This window comes from Vigna unguiculata, chromosome 10 (genome assembly GCF_037176805.1).
Source record: "Vigna unguiculata cultivar grain cowpea cultivar isolate G323 ecotype 2 chromosome 10, ASM3717680v1, whole genome shotgun sequence".
Taxonomy (NCBI): domain Eukaryota; kingdom Viridiplantae; phylum Streptophyta; class Magnoliopsida; order Fabales; family Fabaceae; genus Vigna; species Vigna unguiculata.
The window spans coordinates 46,646,842-46,665,011 of NC_140801.1; the positions used below are offsets into that span (position 1 = coordinate 46,646,842).

General features: G+C 30.3%; 2 protein-coding genes across 4 annotated transcripts; both read left to right on the forward strand.

Moving 5' to 3' along the window:
* The first annotated feature begins 5,131 nt into the window (after positions 1 to 5,131).
* Positions 5,132 to 9,548, forward strand: LOC146883362 ((+)-neomenthol dehydrogenase-like). The gene is made up of 5 exons (XM_085667956.1): positions 5,132 to 5,260; positions 5,372 to 5,618; positions 8,124 to 8,198; positions 8,596 to 8,772; positions 9,008 to 9,548. Exons 1-5 carry the CDS (start codon positions 5,241 to 5,243, stop codon positions 9,386 to 9,388), a joined length of 900 nt encoding a protein of 299 aa, XP_085524082.1. The 5' UTR covers positions 5,132 to 5,240; the 3' UTR covers positions 9,389 to 9,548.
* A 2,128-nt stretch (positions 9,549 to 11,676) lies between these two features.
* On the forward strand, positions 11,677 to 15,640 carry LOC146883363 ((+)-neomenthol dehydrogenase-like). Of its 3 annotated transcripts, none has more exons than XM_085667963.1 (6): positions 11,677 to 11,765; positions 13,478 to 13,541; positions 13,654 to 13,900; positions 14,346 to 14,420; positions 14,786 to 14,962; positions 15,095 to 15,640. In XM_085667963.1, exons 2-6 carry the CDS (start codon positions 13,522 to 13,524, stop codon positions 15,473 to 15,475), a joined length of 900 nt encoding a protein of 299 aa, XP_085524089.1. In that variant the 5' UTR covers positions 11,677 to 11,765; positions 13,478 to 13,521; the 3' UTR covers positions 15,476 to 15,640. The 3 variants fall into 3 exon arrangements, with proteins under 3 accessions (XP_085524089.1, XP_085524088.1, XP_085524090.1); XM_085667962.1 differs by having other exon boundaries at positions 11,685 to 11,765; positions 13,454 to 13,541; XM_085667964.1 differs by having other exon boundaries at positions 11,733 to 11,765; positions 13,468 to 13,541.
* Positions 15,641 to 18,170: the final 2,530 nt, after the last annotated feature.

Consider the following 18,170-nt stretch of genomic DNA (forward strand, 5'->3'; position numbering starts at 1 on the left):
TACGGGCATTTATTTTAAATTTGAGGCATCAAAATATTTTTTGAATATTTGAGGAATAAAAGATTTATTTTTAGTTATAAAAGCAAGTATATCATTTCACCATAAATATACATAATATTTTATGAAAAATATTCGTTCACATAAAATATATGTATTCATGCACATGCATTCTATTCTTCTACCTTCTGTGTTATATCTATGGTTGAATCTTTTTAGTTTCATACTAAAGTTTTAGAATTACTTTCTTATTATGCTTCTTAGTTCTTCTCATGTTGGTGCAGGAAGGAATAGCCTACATTGAGATGTAATTTCCACTCTTTCCTATGTCTTAGACTCCTAATCCAAAATCATTTTTCTAAAGACATATTTTAATCGAGAGATTTTCCTAAATTTCTCTTTAATGATAGCAATTATATCAATCATTTTCTTTATCAAACCCTCTCCTCGTGCCACCCTACACACACGTTGTCCCAACTTCTAAGTATCTTTTATTTATTTATTTGTAGACTTTTGCTGACTACTTCAAAGGTTTTATAGGTAAATGACGATAACTACAACAAAAATTATATTTTCTTAAAATTCTTTCAGAAAAAAATTTTTTTTTGTTCTTTAATATTCTTCTCCTGTGTATTGAACTTTTATTTGTTTTAAATATAATTTTTTTTTCCAAAATAACCTACTGATATAAGAATAAAAGTAATTGAACGTAGTTCATTGTTGAGAATGAATAACTCTTGGATTTTGGATTAGTTATTTCAATCTTATGTAATTCTTGTTTCTAAAAAAAATTGTTAAAAGTGACATATTAAGAATATTTATGAGAGATAAAAACATTTTGAAGGAAGAGTTCAAGAACATTTCAAAGAAAATTTGTTTAAGCTCTGATTTATGGACATCTTACATACAAATCAGGATTATAAGTTTGATTGCACCACATGAACATGTTTTGAAATAAATCTGTTTCACACCAAAACTAATATTAATTGATTTTACTGTGATTAATTTGATTTTATGAAAATTCAACTACTTAGAGTTCTACAGCTCCCCTTTTAACAATTATAGAAAAATAAAGTAAGAAAGAAACAAAACTTCAAATTTGAAATAAATTGGATTGTTCATGCAGCGATGGAAACATTATAATAAAACATGTGTCAATGATTGCCTGCATTCTCATACTTACTACATGCTAACTACGTAAACATGAGAATAAACATTAGAATGACAATTTAGGTTGACTCGTCCATTTTGTCCATCCTACATTTGATTTGCAATTTGTAGACTAATTTTTCTAGTTTATCCTGCATAATATTTGTTTTATGAGTTTACGGATTGATCACATGAAAAGTTATTTATAATGTGTAATAATTTTAATAACCTTGTTTTTATTTAATTAAATTAATAAAATTAAAAAATTCAATAAAACTATTTCTTAAAAATAGTAATATTAAAATTTTATAATTCTTAATTTTTAAATATGTTGAAAATAAAAATAACTCTGATTTAGATTAAAATAAGAAAATAAACACCGATCATAAAATTATTTTTAGATGAGTTAGAAAAAAAAAACTCCAATAAATAATAAATAACTTGTTTATAAGAAATATAGACGATATATTGTTAATACCACTAAATTTTAGAGATTAAAATAAATGCGGACTATGTGCGAACCATGAATCCATCCGTATCAACAGAATAAAATACTCCGTCCATCCAACATTTTTCCTTATGAGCTTGGACTTACCCGACCCTCTCCGTGGGTGTTCCCATCCTACTTAACATGATGGACCTTTCCTTCTAACAGAACAATCAAAATCACTACAAAACTATATAATTTGTACCAAACCTAACATTATCCAGTGTTTGGCAACACTATTAATGTCGTCATCATTGTTACACTTTGCAAAAGTTGATGATACAAGTTCACCGTTGATCAGGGATCAGCATGTTCACAACCAGTGACGAATGACTAAAAATGTTAGGAAGAACAAATTATATTTATTATATATAATTTTTTTTAATTAAAAAAAATAATTTTTTTGCATCATTTTTTATTCAAAATAAACACTCATAACAATATAATCCAAACAATATAACAATAATATATATGAAAGAGTAACATAAAATTTATCACAACAATAATATATAAAAAAAAACAAAAGTTACCTTAAGTCAAAATGTTCCTCCAATTTTTAAAACTTATAAAAAAACATTCAAAAAGTTAAGACATGTTAATGACAATCAGCTTATTGCCAATTAGAATTCAATAAAAATAAATTCAATTGCATGTAACAATGAAAACAGCCAAGTCAGGTCGTTTGCATGGTTTTTTACTAAAAAGATAGCACGGTAAGTAATATGTAGCATCTTTTAATGGCGAATACTCTAACCATGAAGGAAATAAGCTAAACCATGTGTACTGAAATCTTCTTGGATGATCATCTTCACCAGACAACGGATAATTTTCTAGATGCATTTGATATGGATCCCATTTTAGATAAGCCCTTCGTACCTCATCAATTTGATTTGGTGGGTATTGCTAGATTTGAAGACACTTCTCCGGATCACGTTCTAAAGTATTTTTAAATTCATTATATGTAACTTTAGGAACCTTAGAGAGTTGTTTTTCGTTTTCTTCAATATTTGGATTCTCATGAAGTTTCTCAATTTTAGATCACGTAGGTGCATCTTTTTCATCTTCATCACAAGCATTCCTCTTGAAAAAAGAATCAATTCTTTTACTTTTTATCATAATTTTTTTAATATAAATTTGTCACCTCTCACCTATTTACAAAAAAATAAAATTATGAATACCCCAAATTAAATCTTAAAAACAAGATTCAATATTTTAAGAAAACTAATAACTACTAAATGATTAGCTTCCCTTACCTTAGAGTAGATTCCTAATCTTGCTCTTCCTTTACAGAACTTCAAAGCCTAAAATAGCTTTATCCATACAAAGAAGAGTTTGATCAACAATTAAAGCATGATTTTATGATCTCTAACAGATAGAGATATGCCTAGAGCATAGAAAAGCGCCACATACAAGAGGAAAACAAATTGCTTAAAAAAAAGAAGGAAAAAAATGAACTTACTCAAAAGAAGAAATTGTTCAGTCCAAAATGTTCATTAACTCTTCAATTTTGTCGTAGTGCAATTTGATTTTGAAAATAATAATAAAATTATGGTGAAAATTGAGATGGAAATAAAACGAGAGAAAGAGATGGAGACACAGAAGAGAGAAACCAAATAAAAAAGTATAAAAAATATAATAGAGAAAAAAAACGTGATTTTTAAATTTTAAAAAAATCCAAACTAAATTAATATAAATAAGGTAATATTATATAAATAAAGTTGTAATATATAAATAAAGTAATAATATATAATTATATATTTTTTAAATATATAAAAAATAAAATAAAATAAAAATTAATTAATATAAATAAAGTAATAATATATAAATATTATTTTTTAAATAAATAGAAAAAAGTAAAAAAAAAATGGTTGGGGGGAGTCGTGGCTCCCTTCTGTCATAACCATCTCCCGCCTTTGTTCATACATGCATTTGTCAAAACGGGTAATCTGACTCGACCCGATTTGACTCCACGGGTTAGTCAATCTAATTCAACTCACTTATTAGTGAATCAAAAAAATTTGAACCTGATCCGGCCCATCATGGGTTGGTGGGTTAAATGGGTTGACTCACGGATTCACTTAATTAAAAAAAATATAATTTTTTTTATTTTTTCAGTCAAAACTAAATTATAATTCTAATTAAAATTTAAATAAACTTTAATATAATTCAAATACAAGCCAAATTAAAAAAACTACAAATTATTTATGTGTTCATTAAAAAAAATAACCTAACATGACCTTAATGCAAAGTCCAACTTAACAAAAAAACACTTGTATGACCATTCATTTGCGGATTGGTGAGCTAACCGGCTCACCACAGGTTCAATCCGATGAGTCAAATTCTTAATGAGCCGGATTAAAAATATATCCGTAGTGAAATTTCTAAAAAATTTCAACCTAATCTAACTCAAACCTGTTGTGAACCGAAACGGATTCTAACCCATTTTAACAACTATATATATCGACGTTGGAAGGTAACAACAACATGACTTAATATATCGACAAGGACCATAATTGTAGTGGGAATATGGACAGTGAGAATGTATATTTTAGTTCTTTCTATTCAAAATATATGATGTTGAGATATTAAAATTATTTTTAATATATTTTAAAATATAAAAATAAGTGTTTATTTATATATTTTGAAAACACGTTAAAATAACAATATAGAAAAATTTGATAGAAAATTTAAATTATTTATATTTTAGAATTCATGTCGACTAATTCCAGATGTGAAAACTATAAAATAATAAAATAAAGTTTTAATTGTGACGTATGCACTTGAAGGAAAGATAGGATTTTGACTTTTCATACGAAATGTCAGAAACATATATTCACGTGCCGATTCACTTTAGTTCAAATCCACTGGATCCATCTCAAATTCGGTGAATACTTAATTTTTTAATTTATTCTATATGTATCGTGTTTATCTTAACCAGATCTATTGTATTATTTTATGAGCGGTTGAGGCACTATATATATTTTGTGTCCTTTACCTTATGTATAATGTCTTAATAGTGTATGTTCGAGATCTCATAATGATTGAATACAATATCAAAATATAATGTATAGTTGTGATCAGCTTACAAATAAATTTTGTAAGAATGAATTAAGCAAAACACATTTTTCAATAAACATAAATCTAGTTTTTACTTGTGTTATTTTTATTATATCTTGAATTAATTTAGATAAATTTATTATAATTTAATTTATTAACTTACTTAAAGTAGTGATATAATTTGATAAAAAAGATGTCATTTTTTTTAATTAAATTGATACTTGAAAATTATAATTTCAAAAAAAATTCAAAACCTTGATTCAATTTATCCTATCTAATCCAATTCGATCAATAGGTTAACTGGATTGAATTTAACATAAAAAATAATAAAGAAATTGAACTTAAGAAAATATATTTTAAGTTGGCTAGTGACTTTGACCAAACCTATGCACTGTAACTTTATCAGTAATTATTTTTTATTTGTGTGATGTATGGGAAGCCATAATTTGTCTGTGTTCATATTTAGAGCTCAAAGATATGCATAAATAACTTGGTAGCCATAACAGGTTTGTAATAAGGTGCAGATCACAATTCAGAGTTGAAAGTGAAGATGGGGGAAGCTACACAGAGGTAATTGCTTCCTTTTTTTTTTCAAAAGTTCCAAATACCAATTATATTGCTGCACTCAAATTTTACATTTTTGTGAATTCCTTACAACCTTTGTGGGTTTTGGTTGATCAGGTATGCAGTGGTGACAGGAGCAAACAAAGGGATTGGATTAGAGATAGTGAGGCAGTTAGCTTCAGAAGGAATAAAGGTGGTGCTCACTGCAAGGAATGAAGAGAGGGGTCTTCAAGCATTGCAAAAACTTAAAGCCTCAGGTCTTTCTCATCTTGTGCTGTTTCATCAGTTAGATGTGGCTGATGCTGCAAGTGTAGCTTCTCTCGCACATTTTATCAAATCAAAATTTGGTAAACTTGATATTCTGGTAAAGTCAGACTTTGATGCTTCTCTCTTTCTTTTGTTCTAAGTTAAAGTTTGTCACAGAAATCCTCCATGCTTAAGCTTTAGTTAAAAGTCAAAGTTTGTTGCTTAGGTGCGCTCATCCTGCTAGCTACTGCCGTGATTATGAATTGAATTTTTAATTATCCAATATTCGAATACTTTTAAAATTTAGATTCAAATATTTGGATAAAGTTTAAATTTAGATTCAAATATTTGAATTAAGTTCAAAATCTAAAATTCATTTTTTATAAAATAAATTAAAATTGAATTTTTTAAAACTTTTGTCCATAGGACCAACACCATAGAATTTGACAAATTTATTTTTGGGGTCAACAAGGTCAAATTTCAGTATGGGACAGACTCGACTAACGTTCGGTCGGGGTCGACCAAATTTTTGTCGAGACCGACTTGGTTGAATTCAGCCAAATTTTTGCTCGGGTCGACTCGACCGAATTTTGCCTGGGGTTGACTCGGCCGAATTTGAACAAATTTCAGTCGGGGAAAACGTGACCAAATTTGGGCCAAGGCCGACTTTGCAACATTTCAGTTGAGATCGACTTGACTGGATTATGCCAAATTTCGACCAGGGCCGATTTTGTCTAATACAACCAAATTTTGGCCAAAGCCGACTTGGCCAAATATGGCCACATTTGGGTCACGGCCTGATCAGTCAAATTTCGGTCAGGGTTGACTCCACTAAATTCGTCAGTTGGGACCGACTTAACTGAATATAGCCAATTTTCGATCATGACAGAATCAACTAATACGGTCAAATTTTGTTCAGGACTCACTCGACAGAATACGATTAAATTTGGGCTATGACCGACTCGATCAAATTTTGGTCATGGCTAACTCGACTGAATTCAGCCAAATTTAGGTCAGGACTAACTTAGCCAAATTCCGAATTTTGACCGTAGTTGACTCGACTGAATTCGGACGAATTTCGGTCGTGGACGACCCGATTGAATACACCTAATTTTTTATCTTGACCGACTCATTTGAATACGGTCAAATTTCATCCTAGGCCGTCTTAGTCAAATTTGGCTCAGGACCGACTCGGCCAAATCTCAATCGAGGACAACTCGATTGAATTCAACCAAATTTTGATCGGAGCCAACTAGGTTGAATACGACCAAATTTTGGTCGCGGTCGTCTTGGTCGAATACGATCAAATTTTTTTTGGGTCGAGTCAGCCCAATGCAGTCAAATTTGGGTCGGGGTCAACTTGACCGAATACTTTCAAATTTTGTCCAAGACTGACTAGGCTAAATTTTGATCGGGACCGACTTGACTAAATTCGACCGAATTCGGCCAAATTTTGTATAAGGTCACGCCAACTCAGTTAAATACGACTAAATTTGGGTTAGTCCGTCTCAACCTTTATCCTAACATAACCAAAAATATAAATTGAAAATTTGGATTGGATATTATGGATTATCCATTTTGAAAATCTAGATTTAGAGAATGGATATTTTGGATTATCCATTTTGAAAATCTAGATTTAGAGAATGGATATCCAATTCATAAAATATATAAAATGTAGATCAAATTGAAATCCAAATCCAATAAAATGGATTTTAAATGGATTGAAATTTTAATAAAATGGATAATAAATGTATTTGATAATAGAAAAAGTGGATTGGATCATCAAAATTGGATTTTTTACCCAACCCTACTGTCATTAGTTATTCAGTTTTAAAATGTTAATTATGTAAGTATGAATAAAGGATTCTTGTTATTAGCCAAGTTGTTAGACTTTTTTATTAGAGATTCTGCCTTTACTAAAAATAAGATAAATTTACAAAAATACAAATCTCATGTTACTTGTAAGATTGAGTTATTTTATTATGTTTACTTCTTATTTTTTATGATGGTATTAAAGTTATCTAAAATACATTTTAACAAAATTTGATGTTTCGTCTGTCTATCTTGTCATCCATCATATCAAATAACCCATCAATAATAATATCAAATAACTCATCAATAATAAAGAGTATGTCGGATATATATATATATATATATATATATATATATATATATATATATATATATATATATATCAACTTATAGTCTGGTTGAATTATTAAAGTCCATTTCTTTAAGACTTTTGAATGTTTCCTTTTATCTTAGTTCTTTATCTTAGTTATCATTCCTCTTTCTAAATATCCATGATGATCTCATCTTCACCCACTATAGTTTTAAGATACTGGAATCAACCACCTGGGGATAAAAAGAGATTGAGCATTTTATATATCTCCTTTATTTTACTTTTCTTCATTTGGCAAAGGGATGATTATGCTCCTTCTGTTTTTGTTAATATTTGGTATTAAGTGAGCGTCCGTTGCCATTGAATCCATTTGACAGATTCCTTTTACATCTACTCATAGTTAGGATAATCCTTTTTTAATGGTTTGAAGGGAATCAGTTTTTTACATCCAGTAAATTTTTTGTGTTAGCGTGTTTCAGTATGAAATGTTGTTCCATGCAGGTTAACAATGCAGGAATTAGCGGAATTGTAATCGAAGACAGTGATTTAATCACTACACTAATCCTGAATCGTGGGGTAAGACTCTAATCGTGTTGTGAAATCTAATTAATGGATATGGAAAGTTGTCTAAAATGGACCTAAAGTTTCCAACTTTTCATGACCATTTGAAATTCTAGATCCCAGCCCATGTCAACTATTGAAATGGTAAAAGAAGAGCTTATAAAGGCTTGCGAACTTCTCATATCATGAACTTGCATTTGTCGTCAAGCCCAACAACACAAAGTTAAGGAATTATGAAAGCATTTTCACAATAGTTATGGCTTTTGGAATTGATTCTTACTTTGCAAGGTTAATTAATGATTAGGCTATTTTGCTAGTTATTACTAGAAGGCTCAATAACTGTTTTGAATGTAGGGAGGACTGTGTGTTACTAGAAATTTATAAACAGTGATTGAGTTGTCATTGTTTTCAGGTGGTACCAGATGAGGAAGGAACAAAGGCATTGACTCAAACATATGAGTTAGCAGAAGAATGCTTGCAAATAAATTACTATGGCACTAAAATAACTGTAGAATCACTCATGCCCCTCCTCCAATTATCCGATTCACCAACAATTGTGAATGTATCGTCCTTTCTTGGGCAGTTAGAGGTAGGCACCAACTTCTTGTGCCAATAAATTCTTTTCCTATTTTTTTGGATAAACTCCATCTGATTGTGCCAATAACTTCATCTCTTCTGAATACTTAATGAATAGCCAATCCATATGTTATGCAATGTAACCTTGAGTTTATTCAAAACTTTCCTATAACAGATATTAGTTTATTATTGCATCTCGGTTCCTTTAATTTTCTTAAGGTCTTGTTGCTTAATCATGTCAAATTCAGAGTTTCCCTAAGGAATCATGGGCAAGAGGAGTGTTGAGTGATGCTGATAACCTCACAGAAGAGAAAATAGATGAAATAGTGAAGAAGTTTCTGAGTGATTTCAAAGAAGGTTCATTAGAGAGTAAAGGGTGGCCAAGGTATCTAGGTGCCTATATTGTGTCAAAAGCTGCAATGAATGGATACACAAGAATCCTTGCAAAGAAAAACCCATCATTCTGCATAAACAGTGTTTGTCCTGGTTATGTGAAGACAGATATAACATCAAACACTGGTTTTCTAACAGTGGAAGAAGGTGCTGCTAGTCCTGTCAGGCTTGCACTGCTTCCCAATGGTTCTCCATCTGGTCTCTTCTATTTCAGAACTGATGTCACTTCCTTTTGATTTCCAATGATGCAGTTTTCTGGTTTTAGGACAAAACCAGTGCTTTTACTTCTCAATTGTTGAACCTGTTTCAAGCACATTATATGATGTTGTATTTGGATAATGTCATTGTCAAGTTATCAATTACTATTCTACAGTGAGCCTATTTTAGAGCAGATTATATCATGAGTTGTTTTAAACTTGTGTTGTTTGTCAATTTTATTCAATTTAGCCTTTTTTTTACATCGTCTAAATAACTAATGAACAGTGAGTCTATGTCATTGTCAGTTTATAATTTTTTTTGTAATTTTTCTTAATTTAAAAAATATAATATTGACGTGTTAAGTCATCATCATGTCATGTAGCAGTAGCAATGTCATGACTATCACGTGTCAGATTCAATGACACGTGTTAGTGCCACATGTTAGTATTTTATATTCAATTTGATTTTTATATTTATTATTTTTGTTCAACTCAGTCCATTTTTTTAAATTGAGTAATTTTGTTCTTTCCCAAATTCAGACCAAATTTAATTTTTATATAAATGCTAAACTGATTTTTAGGTTAAACTATTTAATTGATTTTTAACCTAAAAATCACATAAAGTATTAAATAGTTTATGTGATTTTTAACCTCTTGAAATTTTAAACCAAGTGTTAGTTTTCACTTCTAAAATTTTCATTTTAGTTTTAAACCAACCCTAACCCTAAATTAGGAATATTTTAATGCAAATTGTATAACATTTATATAAAAATTAAATTTGGTCTAAATTTGAAAAGAGATAATATTGTTCGATTTTTTAAAAAAAAATTGAGAATGAATTGCTCAAAAATAACGAATGTAGGAAATAAATTAAATTTGGAAGCTCACCACTATCTAGAGGACACTCAACGACGTTGGAGTGGCACCCAACACTACTTCCTATAACTCTCTAACTTGAGATTTTCGAACTAGTACCCAACGATACTAGTGGTGTGTGCAGCGTTGGGTTTTGATTCTTTGCTGGATTTTTCTATGTTGTTTCTCCACTGTATTTTTATAACATTGTGATTACCACTACTAATTTTAACATTTTAAAATATATTAAAAAGATATTTAAAGTATCAATACAACTTATTTTTAATGCTCAGCAGAGGACATCACCCAAAAAATCAATAGAGAATCTGGACTCATGCAGCGTTGCATTAGCACATTCATACCCATTTGGATTTTTTCTACCTTAAGATGCTCAAATTGATCTATCTAAATGCTTCCACACTTTATATTAAAATACAAACTTCTAATTCAAGTCATCTACCATTTAAACAAAACCCTTCGAGTGTCACAACATAGAGAAATCATGGTTCACAAAATTTATAATAATCTCAACCAATTAAAACAATTTATCATTTATCGCATCCATATATTGATCAGTCCCAACTTAAAAACAATTCTGAGACCTAATAAGCTTAACAATACAATTTGTAACCTCATAATTCACATCATAGAGCAAGACAATTTTATACAAGACGCTAGCTCGCCTTACCTTGATTTTGGACTCCTATAGCTATAGAGATTCTCCCTCCATAGTCCACTCATATCGGCTACTCAATCTACATAAGAAAACTTCATATCAATGATCTGAACTTACCACTATAATCACAACCATGCTGATAACCAAATTGTGGAAGATTGAGCTACATATGCACAAAACAAACAATTTGAATTTCTAGAAAAGAGGTAAAGGAAAAAACTTACTCTAGTTGTTATTCCAATTGGACAAATGTGTAAGATTCTTCGTTGTGATCAGTTCAAAGGTAGTCTCTGATCTAAAAACAAATGAAGTATGAGTGAGAGAGCTTAGAAGTAAGTCAGAGAAGACAAAGGGACAAAGATTTCTAAAAAAACAAACAAGTTTCATGCATAAACTCTATATAATAAAACCTATTTATAGTTTAGCTAGAAAAATATTTGGATGAGTTTTTAATAAACCTTCTACGTCTTAACATCCAAAAAAGTTTTATAAAATTATATTAAACTTAAATTTCACTGTCTTAAAATATTAAACAAATATATATATTGTAATTTTTTTTTATGTTTTGAGTTAGATTTAAATTTCACACATTAATAATATAAATTATATAATTTTATTTAAGGTAGAAATATATATAAATTTAGACTTTTTTATAATGTTTATACAAAATTGAAAGTTATTAAAAGCAGGGGTTTAAATGCGAAATTTGTTTTGTACACCATTCTGACTAGTATATGTTAATGGTAGGGTAGGCTATACCTTTCAGAAGTAAAAGCAGAAAAGTTGGTTTGATTTTGTGGTATAAAAGAAAAGAAGGCACAGAGAAGATGTTGAAAGGAAAGAGAAGAGAAAAGGGTGAAGAAAAGGTTCTAAGATTGGAAGAAGGTAGGTTTTTCTCTTATTCTTCTTCTTCCACATGCATCATATTCTTCCACCTTCTCTGTTAAACTTCTGTTATATCTATGGCTGAGTTTTTAGTTTGATACTAAAGTTTTAGAATTACTTGCTTATTATGCTTATTACTTCTTTTCATGTTGCTTATTATGTGAGGACCACTATTTTCTCCATTTTTGTTAAGATATTTGTTTCTTTTTTGTGAGAGATTTTGAGCAACAAATTATTTTGTTTCATGATTTGTATGTCTCCCCTCTTTGCCTTTCACACATATTTTTTTCTATGCATTTGTTTCAACATTTTTTGGAAATGTAATTGAAAGGTATGGAGATTGATGTATAAATTTTATTATGAATCAGTGTTGAATATCATTAAATTTTAAATCATTAAATTCATTCATCAAAAGCTAGACTTTTCTATTTTTAGGGTAACGATTATCCTGAATTGGTTATCAATTTGTACTTTGTCAAAAAAATAATATATATATATATATATATATATATATATATATATATATATATGTATATATATATATTTATTGTACTTTTTTGTGTTGTTTTCTGATTAAAACTAAAATTTTATCTATATAATTCGTATAATAAAAGTTTTCCTTTTAGTGCAAATGTAAAATTTCTGTTTTGATTGAATTAAAACGAAATGCTTATATACATCTTATAATTTGAATTAGGACAATGATACTTTAATCCATTTGTTTTTACTTATTATTAACCCTCCACTTCAATCACCATTAGATCATCATATTATATTACTAAAAAAAATTAAAATAAATTATCTAATAATAATTAAAATATTAGGTTAAAAATGGGTCAAAAAAAATGTTAAAACATCATTTTCCTTTGAATTATGAATAACATATATTTCTTCGTTTACTTTGAGGTGCATGCGTAGAATTTAAAAACATGTCAAGAATATAATATTTATAAGATTTAATTTAATTTTAATTTTTTTCATAAACATAAATATTTTTAATTGAGTTTATTAAAAAATATTAAGGGGATTGAGTTGTCAAAATTTTATATTTTTTAATTAAATTTGTTTAATTTTTTTATAGGGTGTTGTGACTATTATTTGTCTCATCATCTTGCCTGTCTCTACTAAATATATCCAAATTTATTATAATTTAAACGTATTTATCATTATAATTATGATTCCATATTACTATTCACTGTCGACATAAGTTGAAAAGTTGAAGATAAATTTCACATGGGAAAACTGTTAGACAAATATTTAATTAAAAACACATTGTTTAACTGAAATGATGAGCGTTTAGTATAAATACGCATTTTGATATGATTTTATTTATTTATCGTATCTAAAGTCCTCTAGTTATCGACATAATCATCTTCCGAGTCATTTTTTTTTCAATATTGCCTCTTAACTTTGAAAATTGAGTTCAACCAGGCCAAACCCTAATTATCATAAGATTCTGCTCCCTTAATTTGAAAACAAACATATAACTCTGCTGAAGAAGACCATGTGCTCTGTTCTGAATTTGGAATTTTTCTTTTTCACAACCTACTGTTCTGTATTTTCATCTTTACACAAAAAGAGAATCATTAATAGAAGGATACACAAATTACAAGGAAATTCAGCCCTTGTCTTTTTCATATTTAATAAAAGTTGCAGAAATAACTGATGGGGCATTATTACTGTAAAAGTTTTCTCATTATAGAAGATAGCAGGCTCAACAGGTTTGCAACAACTCAGTTGAAAGTTGAAATTGAAGATGGGAGAGGCAACAGAAAGGTAGAACATTGACCTTATGTAGTTTTGTTTTTCAACTTTCAATTTTGTTGTTGAACTCAAATCTTACATTTTTGTGAATTCCTTTTAACCTTTGTGGGTTTGAGTTTATCAGGTATGCAGTTGTGACAGGAGCAAACAAAGGTATTGGATTAGAGATAGTTAAGCAATTAGCCTCAGCAGGGATCAAGGTGGTACTCACAGCAAGAAATGAAGAGAGGGGTCTGCATGCAATGGAAAAAATAAAAGCCTCAGGTCTATCTCACCTTGTGATGTTTCATCTTCTGGATGTGGCTGATGCAACCAGTGTAGCTTCTCTCGCTGATTTTATCAAATCAAAGTTTGGAAAACTTGATATTCTGGTAAAATTCATCTTTGATTCTTCTCTCCCCTTTTGATTTGTTTGTGAATGAGAGTCTGTCACAGCAATCTTGTAAGTGCAGACACAATTAGTTTTCTTTTTGTATGATGCTGAACATCAATTTTTACTTTTTTTTCTCAGTTTCCTTTGCTTGCATGTCGGTGTAATCATGTTGCTACGGGCTGATATTCATTGTTAGAATGTTACTTCTGGTTCTGCATGTTCAGAATGTGTGAGATGTTTTTTTATTTTTCTCTTCATTTGGTGTAAACTGTCTTCATTATTGTGTATTAAGTAAGATTAAGTTTCGAGTTACCAATTTGAAGGATTTCTTTCATATCTAGGCATCGAATACTAATAAATTTTCTTGATTGTTCCAAAGGGAATCTCATAACATGTGATTTTAGATGTTTGCATATTTCGTTAAGGAAAATTGTACAATGCAGGTTAACAATGCAGGGATTGGTGGAGCAATAACCAAAGACGTTGATTTATTGCCTTCAGTTCTCCTCAACCCTGGGGTGAGTATCTATGCCTTTTCCAAATGCTAGTTAATGGATGTTAAAAGCTGCACACTTGCCCAGAAAGACTTTATACTGTTCAAGCTCTCTGAACTACATTATTTTTTTTTTCATAAACAGCTTATTCTTAACTTGATAACACAGTGAAAACTTTTATCAATTCTGGTTGGAGCTTAGGCATTTCAACAATGTTAGGCTTATCTTGATAGTATTCAGAATGTTGGAGTTTTCCCCTTTTGCAATGTTAAAGTGATAGAACACGAGAATGTAGGTGTTAGAAAGGTTGTGATTGTTTTATTTTGATGAGAGGACATTATTAGAGGTTTAAAAGACTCTGTTGATAGAGTGTTGTCAATATTCTGTAGGCTGTATCAGAAGAAGATGGAGCAAAGGCAATGACTCAAACATATGAGTTAGCAGAAGAATGCTTGCAAATAAATTACTATGGCACTAAAATAACTGTAGAATCACTCATGCCCCTCCTCCAATTATCTCATTCACCAACAATTGTGAATGTGTCCTCCTCTAAGGGGAAATTACAGGTAGGCAATAACTTCTTGTGTCTATAAATTCTTATTGGTTTTGCATGAAATCTGACTGGAAAGAGTACATACTAAACAAAAATATTATACAAACTTTCTTAAGGTCTTTTTGTTTAATCATGTAAAATTCAGAACTTCCCTAAGGAATCATGGGCAAGAGGAGTGTTGAGTGATGCTGATAACCTCACAGAAGAGAAAATAGATGAAATAGTGAAGAAGTTCCTGAGTGATTTCAAAGAAGGTTCATTAGAGAGTAAAGGGTGGCCTAGGTATATGGGTGCCTATATTGTGTCAAAAGCTGCTATGAATGGATACACAAGAATCCTTGCAAAGAAAAACCCATCATTCTGCATAAACAGTGTTTGCCCTGGTTATGTGAAGACAGATATAACATCAAACACTGGTTTTCTAACAGTGGAAGAAGGTGCTGCTAGTCCTGTCAGGCTTGCACTGCTTCCCAATGGCTCTCCATCTGGTCTCTTCTATTACAGAGCTGATGTGGCTTCCTTTTGATTTCCAGTGATGTAATTTTCTGGTTTGAGGACAAGATCAGTGCTTTTGCTTCTCAATTGTTGAACCTGTTTCAAGCACATTATATGATGTTGTATTAAACTTGTGTTGTTTGTATCTTGACAAAGTCTAAACTGTGTATGCAATAAAATTAACATTTAAGTACTACAGGCATTTATTTTAAATTTGAGACATCCGTATTTGTTTATCTTTTCCAAATTCGTACAGTGAAGTGTTTGAACCATTCACTTTAGCTTACTAAATAGATTGGAACATCATAATTCATAATTAACTTGTTAATTTCTTTTAAGAAAAAGTGAGGAGTAGTGTCAAGATTCATCGTCTAATCAATAAGGTCACATCCACATATGGCTTTTTTTTTTCTTTTCTACCACCAACTCATTGTTGATTACTTTTAATATGTTTTATTTTAGTAGGGTTAAAGAATTTAACCATATCCGAAACTTGATACATCTTGATCCTCGGTCAAAATTGAAGCGAAAATATATAAAATTATGTAAACAATCGTGTGTAAGGTGTCCATGTATGTCCCACGAATTAGTACAGTAGGACACTGGGTTGAGATGTATTTGGCCAACTGCACAGCGGGAGAGAACGTTGTTCAAATTAAGGCGCGTTTATCAAAGGAGGGTAGGGAGAGAAGAGGATGGACCCAACTTGGTGTGGATGGTCGCATACATCTCAGTCCAGTGTCCGTGTACCTCTCAACCACTGTGGATAATGTGCACCCCCTGGTCCAATGAGGTTGCAGGCACATCTCGGCCTAAAGGGCGGGTACATCCTGGACTGGCGATACAAAGGTGAGAAAGGCTCAAGAACTCAAAGGCCCAACATCAATTGGAATTTAGAAATGTTACCTTGCATTAAGGTCCGAGGCAGTTACAATATTCATTAGATTTCTTAATGCTTAATGAAAGGAGGAAAATCGCCCTGTAGGTTATAAAGTCGGGAATGATGCCAAGTAATATAAGAGACGATTCAATGACTAAAAAGGTATCTAATCTTAAACTCATATAATGCATATAGAAAATCAGACTATTATTGACTTGAGCGTAGTAGTATTTGTAGGTACTCCACTCCCGGAGGTGGATCAGAATCAGGAGAGTTAGGAGGAAAGAGAAAGAAGACCAAAGGCTTTTAAGATTGTTTGGTTCCATCCATACAAGAACAAATTCAAATGGTAATTTAAGATGCGTTTAACACATTAATTTGGTTAAAAACACTACATCCATTTATTTTTTAAATTTAAAAACCAAAATATTTTAAAGTTTTGGACAACAAATCTTAATTTTGTGTCAAATTTTAGAATCTAAAAACATACTTTAACTCTTTATTTTATTTTCAAGTTTAAATTAAAATTGTAATATTTTAAATAAATTATCATGAGCTAAAATAACCTTATATAGGGATAAACAAAAATAATAATAATAATAATAATAATAATAATAATAATAATAATAATAATAGTTAACTGGTTAACTTCCCATTGATAAAACAAATAATTATTTTTAATAAACAATGATATTTTGACACCAAAATATTTTTATACTGTGTAACCTACAATATTTTTTAACTACATAATTTAAAATATTGTGTGTAACCTATAATTATATTTTTGATTACTTAATGAAAAATGGCTTAAATACCTTTTTGGTCATCATTTCTGTAGTGTTTGTTGCGGATGGTCCTCATTTTGACAGAATGTTTAAAATGGTCCTCATTCTTACCGAATGTTTAAAATGGTCCTCATTTTCGCAATTCGTGTTTTATTTGGTCCCTTTCTGTAACGTCGTTTAAATCATTAACGGAACATTTGTATTAGGGTGTCGTGTACTGTACAGGTGTGGTAATTAGATATTTGGGGATAAATAAGTGAGCTAGGGTTTTGGTAAGGAATATTTGGGCAATGGGTGAGTTTTGGCAATCTTGTTCCTCCATTCCCAATTGGTGTTGTTGCAATCTTCTTCTTCCTACAATCCCATTATATAGGTATGTTACGGTCCCAATCTTCTTCCTTTACCTCTGGTTGTAATCGTTGGAGGCAATCGTGTTGTATCACTTCTTGTACTGTTGGTGGTTCAACGAGAAATGGATTAATCCCGATTTGTAGCTGCGAAGAAATGGCAACTTTGAGGATGACAAGAACTCCAAAGAATATTGGTAGAAGATTTTGGGTACAAACTGTTTTTATTTTTGTGTTAATAATAAATTGGTTTTAATTTTTGGTTTATTGATTTACAGAGTGGTGATTCCAATAATGTGGGCTGCAACTTTTTCAAATGGTGGTGTTGATGAAAAGGATATCATCATCTTGACACAAATGAGGCAGATTAATGATTCGGAGAAGTTATTGAAGGTTGATGAGAAGAGGCTGCAATTAGTAATAGGGTTCACTTGTGTTGTTATTGTATGATTCGTACTGTTATTGTGTGTAATCTTTTAAAGTCCAATTTGTTTTGTACTATTGTTAAATGAAGAAATGAATTAGTTTGATGATGTTGATATTAGTCCCAACATGTTCAAAATGACATCTTAATCTGAGCATTGAAGTAAGTGATATTGATCTAAGCTTGGAAAAAATTAAATTGATCTATGTTTGGAAGAAGTTAAATTCATAAAATTAATTCATCCTCATCAAAATGCACTACATCAATGATTGGTATGAAGTCCTCAACAT

Coding starts and splice junctions, on each gene's coding strand:
- LOC146883362 (XM_085667956.1), top strand. CDS start 5,241: ATGGGGGAAGCTACACAGAG. Junction 5,261..5,371: donor ATGGGGGAAGCTACACAGAG/GTAATTGCTTCC, acceptor TTGGTTGATCAG/GTATGCAGTGGTGACAGGAG. Junction 5,619..8,123: donor TTGGTAAACTTGATATTCTG/GTAAAGTCAGAC, acceptor TGTTCCATGCAG/GTTAACAATGCAGGAATTAG.
- LOC146883363 (XM_085667963.1), top strand. CDS start 13,522: ATGGGAGAGGCAACAGAAAG. Junction 14,421..14,785: donor CAGTTCTCCTCAACCCTGGG/GTGAGTATCTAT, acceptor AATATTCTGTAG/GCTGTATCAGAAGAAGATGG. Junction 14,963..15,094: donor CCTCTAAGGGGAAATTACAG/GTAGGCAATAAC, acceptor TGTAAAATTCAG/AACTTCCCTAAGGAATCATG.